General features: G+C 40.0%; 1 protein-coding gene across 1 annotated transcript; it reads left to right on the forward strand.

The window, feature by feature from the left end:
• The first annotated feature begins 242 nt into the window (after positions 1 to 242).
• Positions 243 to 14,235, forward strand: CZH9orf85 (chromosome Z C9orf85 homolog). Its single transcript, XM_032096905.1, has 4 exons — positions 243 to 388; positions 10,309 to 10,415; positions 12,772 to 12,885; positions 13,685 to 14,235. The coding sequence occupies exons 1-4, from the start codon at positions 287 to 289 to the stop codon at positions 13,860 to 13,862; spliced, it is 501 nt and encodes a 166-aa protein (XP_031952796.1). The 5' UTR covers positions 243 to 286; the 3' UTR covers positions 13,863 to 14,235.
• The last annotated feature ends 221 nt before the right edge of the window (positions 14,236 to 14,456 follow it).

Here is a 14,456-nt window from a genome sequence, read left to right on the forward strand (position 1 = left end):
CGGGAGGCGGCGGGAGGCGGCCGTCAGCGCCCCGGCTCCGGCCGGAGAACGCGCGGCCCTGGCAGCGCTGATCCCGCCCCGCGCAGCCTCGGGAACCGCGCCGGCCCCGCCTCGCCTTTAGACTGCACCGGCGCGGCGGCTGACGGGGAGGCCGGGGGGGCCGGGGGGCCGGGGCGGCCGGGGCGGGGCCCCGCGGGCCGGAGCGCCAATGGGGGCGCACCCCGGCGGCACCGCCCAGCGCGGGCGGGCCCGCGGAGCGGTTCCGGGGCACGCGGCACCGGCCGGGATGAGCTCGGAGCGGGGGAACGTGGTGCGCACGCGGCCCCAGCGCCACCAGAACGCGCGCGCCTTCAAGAACGACAAGTACGATACCAGCGCCCGGTGCAAGGTAGGCGGGGGCGGGCCCGGGCCGGCTCGGGATTGTCCAGGCGTCAGAAGCCGGCCCTCTGAAACCGCCGGAGCGGTGGGAAGGGTTTCTTGCCAAAGCATGGATAGGTCCTTCTACGGCCACTGAAGCCATGGCCTGTCCCTGTGAGGTCTGCTATTATGTCCTGAAAGGCGTCGGGATTGCAAACAAAGTCACGCGGCAGTGGATACCGAGGTACCGTTTTACTGATGGAGATACCGGGTCCGCCCACACCAGACACAGTGCTGCTAAGGGAGAATCGTTACAAGACATTTCAGTCAGTTGTCACTGAGCAAATGTGTAGTGTGAAACTTAAATCATACTTATGACCTGAAAGGACCTAGTTAAGCCAAAGAATTATTAAGAGGAAGACTGAAATAAAGCACTTACATTTGTGCAGTGAGTGCAGTAATTAAATGTACCATGGCGCATTATCCATATGACTTCTTGAAAGGTGTTTGGTCTCCTCAAGGTTTGGGACTAGTGGTCATAACTCAGGCATCTTGATGTATTGAGAGTTTAGTTTGAACATCTTCCCCCCATCACACATATAAATGTCCAGCTTCAATTTGCATACTTTTGAGACAACTTTCATGTGTACTTTAATTTCTTTTAAAAAAAGAGGGGCTCTTCTGATTAGTTAGATAGAAGGGTGCCTTCAGCTAGTCTATTGACACTTCTGCTACTAATGTTATCATCTTCACTGTTATTTCAGAAGACTCTTCTCTTTTTTGGTTCTAAGGAAGGGAAGGGAAATGGTCTACAATATATTCTTGAAACACGCTCTGTGCTTGTAGTTTTGGTAACATAATACTGGGAAAGGGTTGAAGAACACGCAGTGTGTCTGAGCCGTAACACCACCAAAGTGGGATGTTTCATCTTGCACGCTAAACTGAGAAGGTGAATAAGACAAAAGAGAAGATGAACAATCTAGGAGAGCTTATCTGATGCTATTTCTGTCATATCAATATCCGTTTAACTGAACCTGCTTGGGTTGTCAAAAAGAGCTGGGAGGAGGGGAACATAGTAGTAAGTTAAAGCCTTGATGCCAAAGAGGGAGGTTTGGGCTTTTTCTGAGTTTGTTTTGGTTGGTTTTTTAGTTGTTGTAGGACTGGTTCTGCAGGTTGAACAGGCTGCTTTCCTAGGAGTCTAAGCAGTGACAATATTATTTGTTGTGTGAGTCACTGCATGACCTCTGATAGGAGAGTATTTTCTGTCTGGGTACAAACATACACACACAAAAATATCCTAGAGAGTTGGTCTATCAGAAAAGTTTTCAAAGAGAAGCTGAATCCTGGTATCAGTTTTGTAACTGAAATAATCACTTTAATACCTACATGGCTGTTTTTCTGTTTTTCTTCTCTTGAAAAATATTTTATGTCCTGTAGAACTGGCTACACAATATCACGCACTCAAATAATTATATATATTTTTTAATGTAGCCAGGGTTTGCTGTGGACATCTACTTGTCTCTTTTTTCTTTCCATTTCAAGTAAATGACTTCTCTTCTCTCTATGCCTGCCAGTTCATGGAGAGGGCTGAGCGTGTGGAAGAAGCATCCTGAAGAACGCACTTCCTATTCTGGGGTTAGATAATGTGTGGTAAGGGGAAGGATACATTCCTTTTTCATGTGGCATACTGTCATGTAAAAATTCAAGTCCTAAGGTATCGTCGTATTTTTGGCATGATATTCCCCAATTTAGTGTTCCCACTGAAACTCTAAACCATGCACCACTCACTCACTCACTCACCCCTCGCCCTGCCTCTCTCCCTGAATAGCCCTGGAGAGGAGAATTGGAGGCACAAAAGGCAAAGATCACAGGTTCAAATAGGGACAATTTACTGGAAAGAACAAATGAAATAAGAAAATGAACAGTAACAGCAACAAAGCAATGACAGTGTAGAAGAGATGATTCACACACAAGTGCTCACTGTGTGGGACCGATGGCCTGGTGGTACCAGACCACACCATGCTGTGTCACCTGGAAGGGACCCCTACCCCCATTTCTGGAAAATGATGTAAGGTGGTGTAGAGTAACCTTTGTGTCCTAGCCCTGACCCTCCTGGATCCTGGAAAAATTAACCCTGGCTTGGCCAGAACCAGGACAGGGATACACAGGGGTCATTATAATGATGACTAGCCCCATTTGTGCTGTTTGTGAAATTTGTAAAGAAGTTAGACTAGCAAAGATAAAGTGGTGATCAATGTCATTGTTTGGATATGGACTATGCTAAATGATGGCAGTTTTGCATCTCTGTCTTTTGTACTCCTGGATGATCAGATGTGTCATGGATGTTCAAGGTGTGATGAGGAAAAGGAAGAAATAGTAGAAATTCTATCACAGGACTGATACAGGTGTGGGGCTTACTCCTTTCTACCTCTCATTAGCTCAGTAGATCAAAAGAATGCTTAAATCTCCTCAAAGAGAGTGGCTCTCCTGTAAATCACTGTTAGACATATGGGGGTATTTGTATTTGCCCTGTCTACTGTTGTACACTCTCCAATGCAATACTATCTTGAAAGGCTGCAAAATGCTTATCAGCTTAAAATTTGGATCCTGCTGCTATTGTGCACTGCATTAGCAATGTTGATTATTTACTACAAGAGCTTCAGGTTGTACAGTGGGTGGAGTTGAGGTAGTTAATTATGGTGTTATTGCTGTTTCTCTCAGTGAAACAGTGCAGAGAAAATTGATCTAACAGTATTTTGACTTTTCTCTGCTGGCAGTCATTATCCAGTTGGTTTGTGGTTTTTTGAAATGTTTTATGCTCTTTATCTGACACTGACCGTGTCATCCATTTTCTAATCTTAAAGGCTACAGATCTGATTACTTGCAGAACATGCTAGAAGACCCATCTCTCTTTCCTCTAACGATCAGTCTTTACTACAACATTACCACAGCATAGCTCTGAGATAGGCTTGTTGAGGTGAAACATCCTTGCAACAAAGTACCATGCCTCTCTACTGTATTTGGAAAGCAGCCTACAACAATGCTGGAAAAGTTTGCGTCTTAGGATGACCTGAAGAAGGAATAGCCAGGACAGGGTAAGACACTGTCTTGTTAGTTATTGAATCTTGGAATTTGTTGATGGGTGTTTGCATTACATGGTATATTCCAGAATAGCTCTTTGCAGCACCAAGCTGAGGACTATACATTATGTTGTATGAATATACATTTTATGTAAAGTATATTACATAAGTCATCATGGAAGCTGCAGTAATTCTAGAAATGAAAGCAAATATCATTCAATGAGAACATTTAGAATTCCATACTAATAAGATGGTAAACCACAAAGTGATTCACACTTACACTAAAATTACTGATTTGTTTCTCCGTTTCTTTATTTTCATTAAGTACACCCAAGATGATAATCCACATTTCCCTAAATTTCAGGGGTTATTAACTGTGAACCTCAGCTTTACCACAGTGTTGATGTCAGTTACTTTTTCAGCTGGGTGCCTGAATAAATCACTTGTTTTAGTGGAAACACTGGTTGAGACTGTGGGAAAACACTAGGAACAGAACAGCTGAATATAGAGCTTGAACGCTGAGTCAATAATCATGTTTTGAAGCACAGAAGGGAGATAAAGATAAACCGGTGGCCAACTGGAATTGTTAGATAACCATATTGCAGTTTTTTTAGATTATGTTCTTGCTGCAGCATAGAGTAGCTTGGTAGGCTGAAGTCTGCTCTCTAGCCACTCCTGTTACTCTGGGTTCAGAAGTACATTCAGTCTTGGGTTGTAATCTTTCATGTAGGGAAAATAGCAAATATAACATCTGCTCTGGACTCTAACCCAACTCTGGAGGTGGGGCAGAGAGTGAGAGAAAGAATGTGTGCGTAGGTGCAGGAGATGTGTCTGGTGTGTGTGTGTTTATGTGTCTTTGTGTATTTTCCATTCTTTCTGGGGGAGATGGTGAGAGTCCTTTCAGTGCTCTCTTAAATGCTATCCATATGTTGCTTAAATTTTGAAACAGACTTGATGAGAAAATATCTGTAGAAAAAGGAATTTCAAGTAATACTGATACAATATGTGAGCAAGTGAAGCTCTTGGGGGGGACAATTTCAGCCTGTGAAATGTGTATTAGAACCCTGAAATTTGGCATCTGGTAGCTCAGTTTCGTATTTGTCCATTTGCACTGACCTTCTGTAGCTGCTTTACAGTCATGTGCTGGAGATCCTGTGGAGTTTTGTTTTTCTGAGAAGTTAGTTGTTCAGAAATCCTGCATTCGTCCATGTGCTGCATTCATCCATGTGCTGCATTCATCCTTGCTGATTGAAGCAGTGTCACCTGTGTTTCTGTTTCTAAACAAGGAAGTTTATGTGTGGCATTAACATTACACTCATTTACAGCAGAATAGACCACTGATATGTGCTCAGTAGCAGGAATCTGCTTTCAATAGAGGAAATCAAAATACCCATAGGTTCACGTGTAATTAGAAGCTTACAAACAGATGGCGAAGCTTCTTTGAAGCCCTGTCATTACATCTTGCCTGTGAGCATTTTATGCTAGTTTTAGTTAGGGATTATTTTGTGTGCCAAGTTAGTAGGTGTAGGTGCATTCATTTGCTTTAATACATTCTGAACTGCTTTTGGCAGGTTGTTAGGTGTTTTAATATTGGGTTACATGGGCAGAGGATGTTGGTATAGTGTGCACATGAAATATTTTGTGGCTTCATACTTTAAGACTGTTTAGATATGTCTGTATTGCATAACTGTAATTTCCCTGGAGCATGTATAGACATGATGTAAGCACTGGATGAGTTGCACTTGTCCTTGGAGCAAAGTACACTAAAGAAAAGAGAGAGCTATTGACTAAATGAGCATAAAGAAAACCCCAGAGAAACTGCTGCTCCAGAAACGTAATATAACATGTTGGAGTTGTTTTCACACCAAGAAGTTAATTTCAGACCACAAGCACTACCTCCTATTTGTGTGTGAGGGCCTGACTACCTGCAGAAAAGGTGGTTAGAAAAGTTGGAAAAGAATAATGAAGTTTACAACCCTTGTTCAGGTCTTTGTGTGGGTTGTTGGGTTTTTTTATACCCTTAAGGGAAAGCAAGCTATTAAATGGGCAAAAGGAAGAAAATATGAGTATGTGAAAGTTTGAACACTATAGAAAATATATTAAAAAGTAAGTTTTAATAGGAAAAGTAAGCACCGGAGAGGTTTCTTTTATTTTACTAGTGACTTCCCCATTCTGACTGGGAACTGAGAAACAAGAAAAGTTTGTCTTCCAGTTTATTACGAGAACTTCTCTCACATATTTTTTATCAATTTCAAAAATCTGAAAAAACAGATTATTCAAGTCTTCCATTAGGGACAGTTTTCTTTACTTCTTCAAGTCTGCATTGCTTTTGAAAGTGGTATGTTACGGGTTTTTTTGGCCAGAGGAAATGCTGAATTAAGTGTAAAAAGCCACAGTAAATTAGAAACTTGTTTTAATAATAGTACCATTTAAATATCATGCTTTTTTTTTTTTTCCTGAGCAAAATAAATCTAAAAGACAAACACAAGTTAAACTCTGTAACTGCTTTCTTTACATCAATCCATCATTCTCTATTGCCTTTCTAAACCAACTGCCTGATAGGGTTGTAGAGTTGTAGTCTCTCTTGTATTCAGCTGTGCTGAGCCAATGATTAATGACAATGCCCTGTATTGAAGTATCAAAATTGAATAAAAAGTACAGGAAATTGCTGAAGAGGAAGAAGATGCTGTATGTGTGCCCCTTAGAAGGAGAAAATTAGAACTTCAAAGCTGTTGTCTTTTTTCCAGTTTGTGACCTTCTGAGCAGATGCAATGTGATTTCTTCATGAGTAGCTGTGTAAGATTTGTGGTCTTATCATGTTGAAAAGTCCAGGCATCTTTATCCCTGGATCAGGATGCTTAATGTGATTTTTGACACACATAAATGTGATTATAGAATCATATAATGGTTTGAGTTGAAAGGGACCTTAAAGATTGTCTAGTTCCACCCCCCCGTCATAAGCAGAGACACCTTCCTCTAGACCCGGTTGCTCAGAGCCCCATCCAGCCTGGTCTTGAGCACTGCCAGGGGTGGGCCATCCTCAGCTTTTCTGGTCAACCTGTTCCAGTGCCTCACCACTCTCACAGTAAAGAATTTCTTCCTAAGATCTGATTTAAACCTACCCTTTCAGTTTTAAGCCATCCCCCCTTGTCTTGTCACTACATCCTCTTGTAAAGTCCCTCTCCCACTCTCCTGTAGCCCCCTTCAGGTACTGGGAGGTGCTCTAAGGTCCCCATTCTTTTCTCCAGGCTGAACAGCCCCAGCTCTCAGCCTGCCTTCATAGGAGATGTGCTCTAGTCCTGTGATCTGCTTAGTGGCCCTCCTTTGGACTTGTTCCGACATGTCCATGTCTTTCTTGTCTTGGGGATCCCAGAGCTGAATGCCTATGTGGTGTCTCACAAGAGCAATGTGAATGGGCAGAATCTCCTCCCTTGCCTTGCTGGCTGACTTTGTGGGCTGCAAATGCACACTGCTGGCTCATGTTGAGCTTCTCATCCACCAACACCCACAAAGTCCTTTCCCTCAGAGTATTCCCTGTCCATTCTCCACCCACCATATATTTGTGCTTGGCATTGCCACAACCCAGGTGCAGGACCCTGTACTTGGCCTTGTTGAACTTCATGAGATTTGTACAGGTCCACCTCTCAAACCTGTCCAGGTCCCTCTGTATGGCATCCCTTCCCTTCAATGTGTTGACCACATCATACAGGTTGGTGTCACTGGCAAACTTGCTGAGGGTACACACTCAATCCCACTGGCTTAATGCCTTCTCCATGTCCTATGTAACCAGGTCTTTGGTATCCTGAATCCCTCCTGAGAGGACCCATGTTTTCCTGAGTCTATCTTTTATCACCAATGTACCTAAAGAACCTTTTATTTCTTACCCTTGGTGTCCTTTGCCAGATTTATTTTGCCAGTACTTAACTTTCCTAACCATCTCCCTGGCTCTTTGGACGATTTCTGTGTATTCCTCCCAGGGTACTTTTCCCTGCTTGCACCCTCTGTAAGCTACCTGTTTAAGGTTCTCCAGGGAGCTCATCCATGTTCATCCATGCAGGCCTCTTGGTTTTCTTTCTTGATTTCCTCTTTGTAGGGATGCATTGCACTTGAACCTGAAGGAGACAGCCCTTCAATATCATCCAGCTCTCTTGGGCCACTCTTCCTTCCAGGGTCCTATCCCATGGCACTCTACTGAGGAGATCCTTGAAGATGCCAAAGTCTGCCCTCTTTTAGTCCAGGGTAGTGATCTTCTTCCCACACTCCTCACTGCCCCAAGGACCTTAAAATCTGCCACTTCATGATCACTGCAGCCCAGGCTGCTCTTGAGCTTCACGTTCACCAGCCCCTCCTTGTTGGTGAGAGCAAGGTCCAGCACAGCACCTCTCCTTGTTGGCTCTTCTATCACTTGGAGTAGCCAGTTGTCATCAGTGTATGCTAGGAACCTCCAGGATTGCCTATGCCCTGCTGTAGTGCCCCTTCATCTTTGGCATCTTTGGCTTTTGGGATGGTCAGTGTTTCAGTTTGACTGAAAAAAGAAAAAGAAGAAAAAAGAAATGCATCACTGTGTGATCATTGTGTATTCTGGAGCCAGATGGTAAGAGTATTGGGATGGGGAGGAGCTTTATAAAGCTGCACTAATAATAACTATGCGTATTTCCTTGTTTCATAGCAAATATTCAGCAGAATTTGTAATAGGCTGCCTGTTTGATGAACTTTGCATTTGCTTCAGATGAGTGGTTTCTGGAGTAGTTCCTATTTCATTCTTCTGCACTGGGAGTGCCACATGCAGTCCTGAGCACGGCCTCTTGCATTCCAAGTGCTTTAGGCATTGCTGAGCCTGCCCCTGCATCACAAAGTGTCTCCTGACCCCAGCCCCAGCCAAGGACGCTGTCTTCATCCAGGAAGCTACCTGCTTCTTTGGAAAGACAACCATCTGCCTTCAGCTTAAGCTACTGCAGTCTTTTGGCATTCACTGGGTTCTGCCTTAGCAAAACTGAAAATAGCTGTGTTAATAAATGTATCCCCACCTGGAGAAACAAATTACAGTGTTTGTATCTTACTCCCCTCCTGCATTACCAGTCGATGCAAGTCAGGCGAGTGAGGGGGAGCGCTGGGAAGTTCTGGCTAGTTTACCAGTTGCTAGAAGCTTATGTGGGCTATACCGCTTGGAGTCGTACTCCGTGCTGGTCAAGCACTGAAAAGAAGGCTTATCTTTGAACTGCATGAGTTTTCAAAGACTGAGCACAGGCACTGCTCACAGCAGTTTGAATTGCAAGATATTGATTTATGACGTATTGAATTGCTTTTAACAGATATCTGCTGAGAACTTACCAATGATTTTCTTATCTCAGAAATTTTGCGCATTAACAAATTGCTTGTATTTTTTTGAAAATATATTTGTAATGCATCAGAACCACAGCTTTCTGTATTGAATATTCACACAGTATGCAAAACCTTGTTTGGTTGGTTTCCTAATATGCCAAGTCTGCATTTGATTATTTAGAAAACAGCCAGAAAGCACCGCACCTTCAGTTAACCATACCATGGGAAAATTCGTACTGGATGTGTAAGTTTAATAAAAAAGGAGATAATGGAACACAAGTCTCAGAGTATAGTTTTACTTGAAAGTAGCATTTCCTCTGCCGTATACATTTTTTGGAATATAATAAGATACTGTATTTTTAAAGCTTGGCTTGCTTTTTTTTTGTCTTCTGAATTGAAGTAGAGCTTTGTGGAGTAGTAGGAAGCTCTTGTGGGTCACAAAGGCAGGAAATTACTTCAGAAGATTCTGTATTCATAGAATAACCTTTTTCAGTTTATCTGTGAAAGAATAATATGAACTGTAATCCAGATTAATACAGAATCACTCCTTTTAGGTATGGTAAAAAGCAGACGTGGTTTAAACCACTTTAATAATGCAATGTTGATATGGTAGCCATTTAAAAACTACCTTTAAAAATACATATTTTATTATATGCTTTTTTAAATTGTGAAATTTATACTTTTAAATTTTTGAATGAATATGAAAATCCATGCGATAGATAACATTACTGCTGGCCTTCTTAGATTGAGAAGAAACAAAATTAAGTTGAGCATACAAGGATGTTGCTTGTTGTTTAAGGTAAGAGTGTGGTTTGGTACCACTTCTTATCTGAGAATAACTTCTCTTGTGCAAATACTACTGGCCAGGTGACATTTTATGTTTCTGAGAAAGTTAAACACAAAATGTTGTAGGAGATATTAAGGTAAATTTTTCATTGTCTTGAAAATATACCATGGTTTAAATTACCATTTTAAGGATTTTGTCTTAGGTACAGAAAGCAAAAGTATTTTCCATAAAAGAAGGCTAGGATTAGAGAGAGACTGAATAATTTGACTGCAAGTAGTGTGTGGATTCTACTTCATTGTTATCTGAGAAAAAATCCTGGGACTGTTTAAACTATGTAGTATAGTAATAGCTTCAACAATAGTAAGTTATATGCTAAGTCTTGTAAGGTGTCTTCTTTGGACAAAAACTGTAATTCAGGGCTCATTTCTTCTTAAATCCATTTGGTAAAATGTCTAGAGATGAAAAGAATAAAATACCTACAGTAATCAATTATCAACAATATAACAACATAAAGAACTACTACTGTCAAGAATATTAAAATTATAATAATAATGTTAATGTAGTCTTTAACCTTAAGGTACTCTTTCCATTGAAGAAAATTGCTAGACCTAAATGTATATGAAATGCTTAATGTTAATATCAAGCAAACATATCTATAATACTGTATTAATCATATAGCGGGTGAAAATGCTTTCTAAGCAAGATTATACTCTTTACTGGAGGAAGTCATCAATGTATTTTTATTTTTATTTATTTATTCAGAAAATAAATGCTAAGCTTCATGATGGAGTGTGTCAGCATTGCAAAGGTATCTTGGAGTGGCGAGTAAAATTCAGAAAGTACAAACTACTGACAAAACCTAAAAAATGGTGAGTTAAGATACTTTTTATTAATTGTTGATCATGTCGTTTGTGAGCTTTTGGCAAATATTGTGGCTTTGGAAACTCACAAAAGAAGCTGCTGTTATGCAACATTTTTCAAATTTGGAGTCTGCAATGACTATATAGGCAATGTTAATTTTCTAATTCATAAGTCTTTTGTCTTAAACTTTTGAAGAGAAGACACAGAGGAAAAGCAATTGCTTCCCTCTTTGCTGTTAAAACTGGTTGAACTGTGGACCCATAAGTTTCCACGACCATCAGTGCATCCTCCTGAAGAAAAAGTCAAACCTGAACCTGTTGTAACATGATTATCTAAGTCTTGTTTCAAGTCTGTATTAGAGGGATCTGCACATCTCTTGACTTCTGTACTTCACTAACGTTTGCATTAGTGCAAACATGCATTTCATTACCTCTTAGCATGTTTGCTCCTTTTCTGTAAGAAACTATGATCCCAAGTAGTGAATGTTGACATTGTTTGCATATGGTTCTGTATTACTTGGTTTTGTATAACTGTATAACAAAGATGATAAATATTTTAACCTATCACAAACATAAAAATTATTTTAGTTTTCTGAGGCAGATGGTCTCTGCTTCCTTCTTATTTGCTCAGCTGCAGAGGTCCTTACCTCCTGTGGTAGCAGACACAGCCAGTGTTTCAGCAACAAAATATTGAACTGAGAGAAACCACAGCTGGGCTGTGGTGCACGATACAGCCACGTTTGTCACAGTAGCTTGCTCAGCATCTCAGTGTTGCTGTCAGTTACAAACGTCTGAAATACTTAGGAACTGCTTGAAGAGGTTCTGCGAATGTGTGTGCAGTTCCCTGAGCTGATGGTGTATTTTATTTTGGTTTTCAGTAGATCAAAAGGGAAGAAGTGTTTATTCATGGTATATTCCCCACTTGTGTAAAGTTTTACTTTTTAATATGCAAACATATATGCAACAGGTATTTTGATGTTAGTAATCAGTTTCACCCTTCTGTGTAAAAAATAAATTATTAGGTAGAAGGCTTGCTGAATAAAAAATAAACATTCTGGGTTCTGTGCATCACAGATGAAGCTGGCTTTTGTGGTTTTTTAACTCTTTCTCAAACAACTATGTGCATCCTGTTTTTTTCTGAAAGGGAGGAAAGCAGGCAAAAACCCCATGTAAATCAGGGAAGCATTGGAAGTAGGAAAAGTGACATTGTAGAACAGTAGCTTGTAACAGAATATGTGATGCTCTCCCTCATAATTTTGAACAAGGAAGTTGTGCTTCAGAGCATTCTCGCTTTACAGGTGATGATTTCTAGATTTCAGCAGTGCAGTCGCTGGGTGAGCCACTGTTCTGAAAGGACAAGACTGAAAATTTTTGGCAGATGAAGCTTCTGGGTGAAGTAAAAGCATACTAGACATTAAAAATATGACCATTTTTTAAAAAGAATGAATTCTTTATATTGCAAGAGATGGGAATGGAGGACTTCTCTGTACCTCAACTTATTTTTAGTTTTTTAACATCTTTAAAATTACGAATGTTAAGTAGAACCACATGTTTTCCCTACTTTATTTCAAGTGATAATTATTAGAAGTTAAACTATTTTTTAAAAGGTATATAAATCTGCCTTGCATTGGTAGTGCCCCTGTTTAGTACGACATGCCAGGGAAGAATTTTGAGGGCATGAGAACCAAGGAAATTACTTTCAAGACAGCAGTGTTACATGGGGTATATTGTTCTCGGTTATGTTCTCCAGATATACAAGACTTTAGAAATGTCACCTGAATGTTAAGCCATGGCATTTTGGAAATTGCTAGGTCTACAGAGTTTTATCATATTTTTAAAAGGAATAGCCCAAACCCTCTACGTTATTAGGCTGGGTTTGTTGAGAATATTGTTCCATGCAGGCTTGTGTTCATAGAAAACAAAGTCTAGCACTGACTCAGTTTATAGTCTGAGAAGTTCAAGAGGAAGTCATTGCAGTGTTTGAACTGTAAGCTTTTTATTTGTAAAATCGATGTACTTTTTTATGCCATATGCTACTTTTATCATCAAATGATCAAATCAAAAATGATGCAACTTCTAAAGTAAAAACTACCTAATGAATGGAATGGAAATGTTTCTTTTGTCAAATATAAAAATCTTGATTTAATGTTTCTTCTTCAGTACTCTTTTTAATAATGCTTCCTGAAAAAGGTAAGGGAGGGGGTGATTTTGATAGCGCTACTTGATAAAACACCAAGTGTTTCATTTGAAACTGACTTAAAACGTGTTGTTCCTCTTTTGTGGAGTGTGTCTATATTGTATTTGAATGCAGAATGTTTAATAAGTGTCCACAATATTTTTTTAATCATGTTTTCTTTCTCCACAGTGTGAAGTGCCTCCAGAAGACTGTAAAAGATCCTTATCATATTATTTGTCGACCATGTGCTGGTAAACTAGAAATTTGTGCTAAATGTGGGAAACAAGAAGAAATAGTAATTCCGTAAGTAGCTCACAGAGTACATAGTTTCAGTCCTTCAGTGTTTATTTCCCTTGTAATAAACCTTGTTTGGAAACTGCTGAGAAGGTGTTGTGCTTTATGCTATATTCTCAATAATCCCAACAGGAATCAGTGAGAGTCATTTTCCTCACTTTCTTCAGATGAAACTAGGGGTGAAATGATTATTGATGTTAGTGGGGCTGAGCCATAAAAAAGTCCTACTTGGATAAGACATTTTAACACCAAAGGGTAAATTGCATATCTTCCTTAAGAGCAAAGCACTTCAAAACAGCTCTTGGTGCATATCATAAAATATGCATAAGCTAATTGACTGTTTGCATTTTGTCTGCCACTTGATGATTCAGTTACTAGTGAACAGAAGAACCAAACAAGGACTGATATTGAGCACAGTTAGCACAGTATATTTAGCAAGCTTTTGCCTTTTTTTATTCTTTTACTAGAGTTCTCTCTTTATTGAGCATGATACATAAAACAATAATTTACTAGTTTGTGACAATTGTCCAGCAGTTGCTTACTTGGTCAAGCTGTTCAAATATTTTTCTTTACAGTCTCTTCTGTACTAAATACTGTACTGCATACTTTTCTGTGTTTTATATCCTTCCTTCCTATTCAGTGTGATGTAACTTTAGGGACTTTTTTGCCCCTCTTCTACTTCTTCCCAACTCCTGCCATCTTCTGTCTTATATTGTGATGGAATGTCAGGAGAATATTCTATTTTCTGTCCCGTTCTTGTTTAAGTTCCAGAAGTGGGTGGTGATAACATCCCTCTTGCTTTCTACAGGATTGATAAAGGACAAGACAGAACTGAGAGTGAGACTACTGAAAGTGGCCAAGAGAGCAGTAAGTTGAAGGATGAGCTGGAGTCTGATACAAATTTCAGTAGTGCAGACAGTGATGAATATTCTGATGTGCTTGAAGAACGATTTAAAAGTATGAATTTTGAAACAACAGAGATCTAAAAGTTTGTGTTTGTGCAAGAGATGATATGCAATCAAATGTGGTAAACTAGTGTTTGCCTTAAACTGCTCCAAACCCTGGTTTGACATCCAAGGTCCCTGTATGGAAATGTTGGCACTGTGTATAATAATGCTTGTGGGGATTTGTATTAATAAACATTTTTGTGTATTAGGAACAGGATTTCTTTGAAAAGAAATTCTATCTTTAAGCATAGTTATTTATTTCATACATGTAACATCTTCCTGTTTTATGGAATAAAGCCTCTTTGTGTAATTGTGTGAAATTCAATATTATGTGACCATTGGAAGTATTATTGCTACTTGGAAATCTACATCAAAGTCTAGAATAAACACAGCCTTGTCATGAAAAGGAAAAGCTAAACCAGTTTTAGCGGTTTTCTGAAGGAAGTACTTGCAACATTCTGTCAATGAATCTCCAAATGGCATCTTACCCTTATGCCTGAGGGTTTTTGTTTTTTTTTATTTTCCACAAAAACAGAAACAAGTGTGTAAATGCCATCACCAGTACAGTTCATGAACAGTTAATCCTTATTTACCATGTATGAGTATGCATTACAGATTTGTAATTGTTGTTGC

This window comes from Corvus moneduloides, chromosome Z (assembly GCF_009650955.1).
Source record: "Corvus moneduloides isolate bCorMon1 chromosome Z, bCorMon1.pri, whole genome shotgun sequence".
Classification (NCBI taxonomy): domain Eukaryota; kingdom Metazoa; phylum Chordata; class Aves; order Passeriformes; family Corvidae; genus Corvus; species Corvus moneduloides.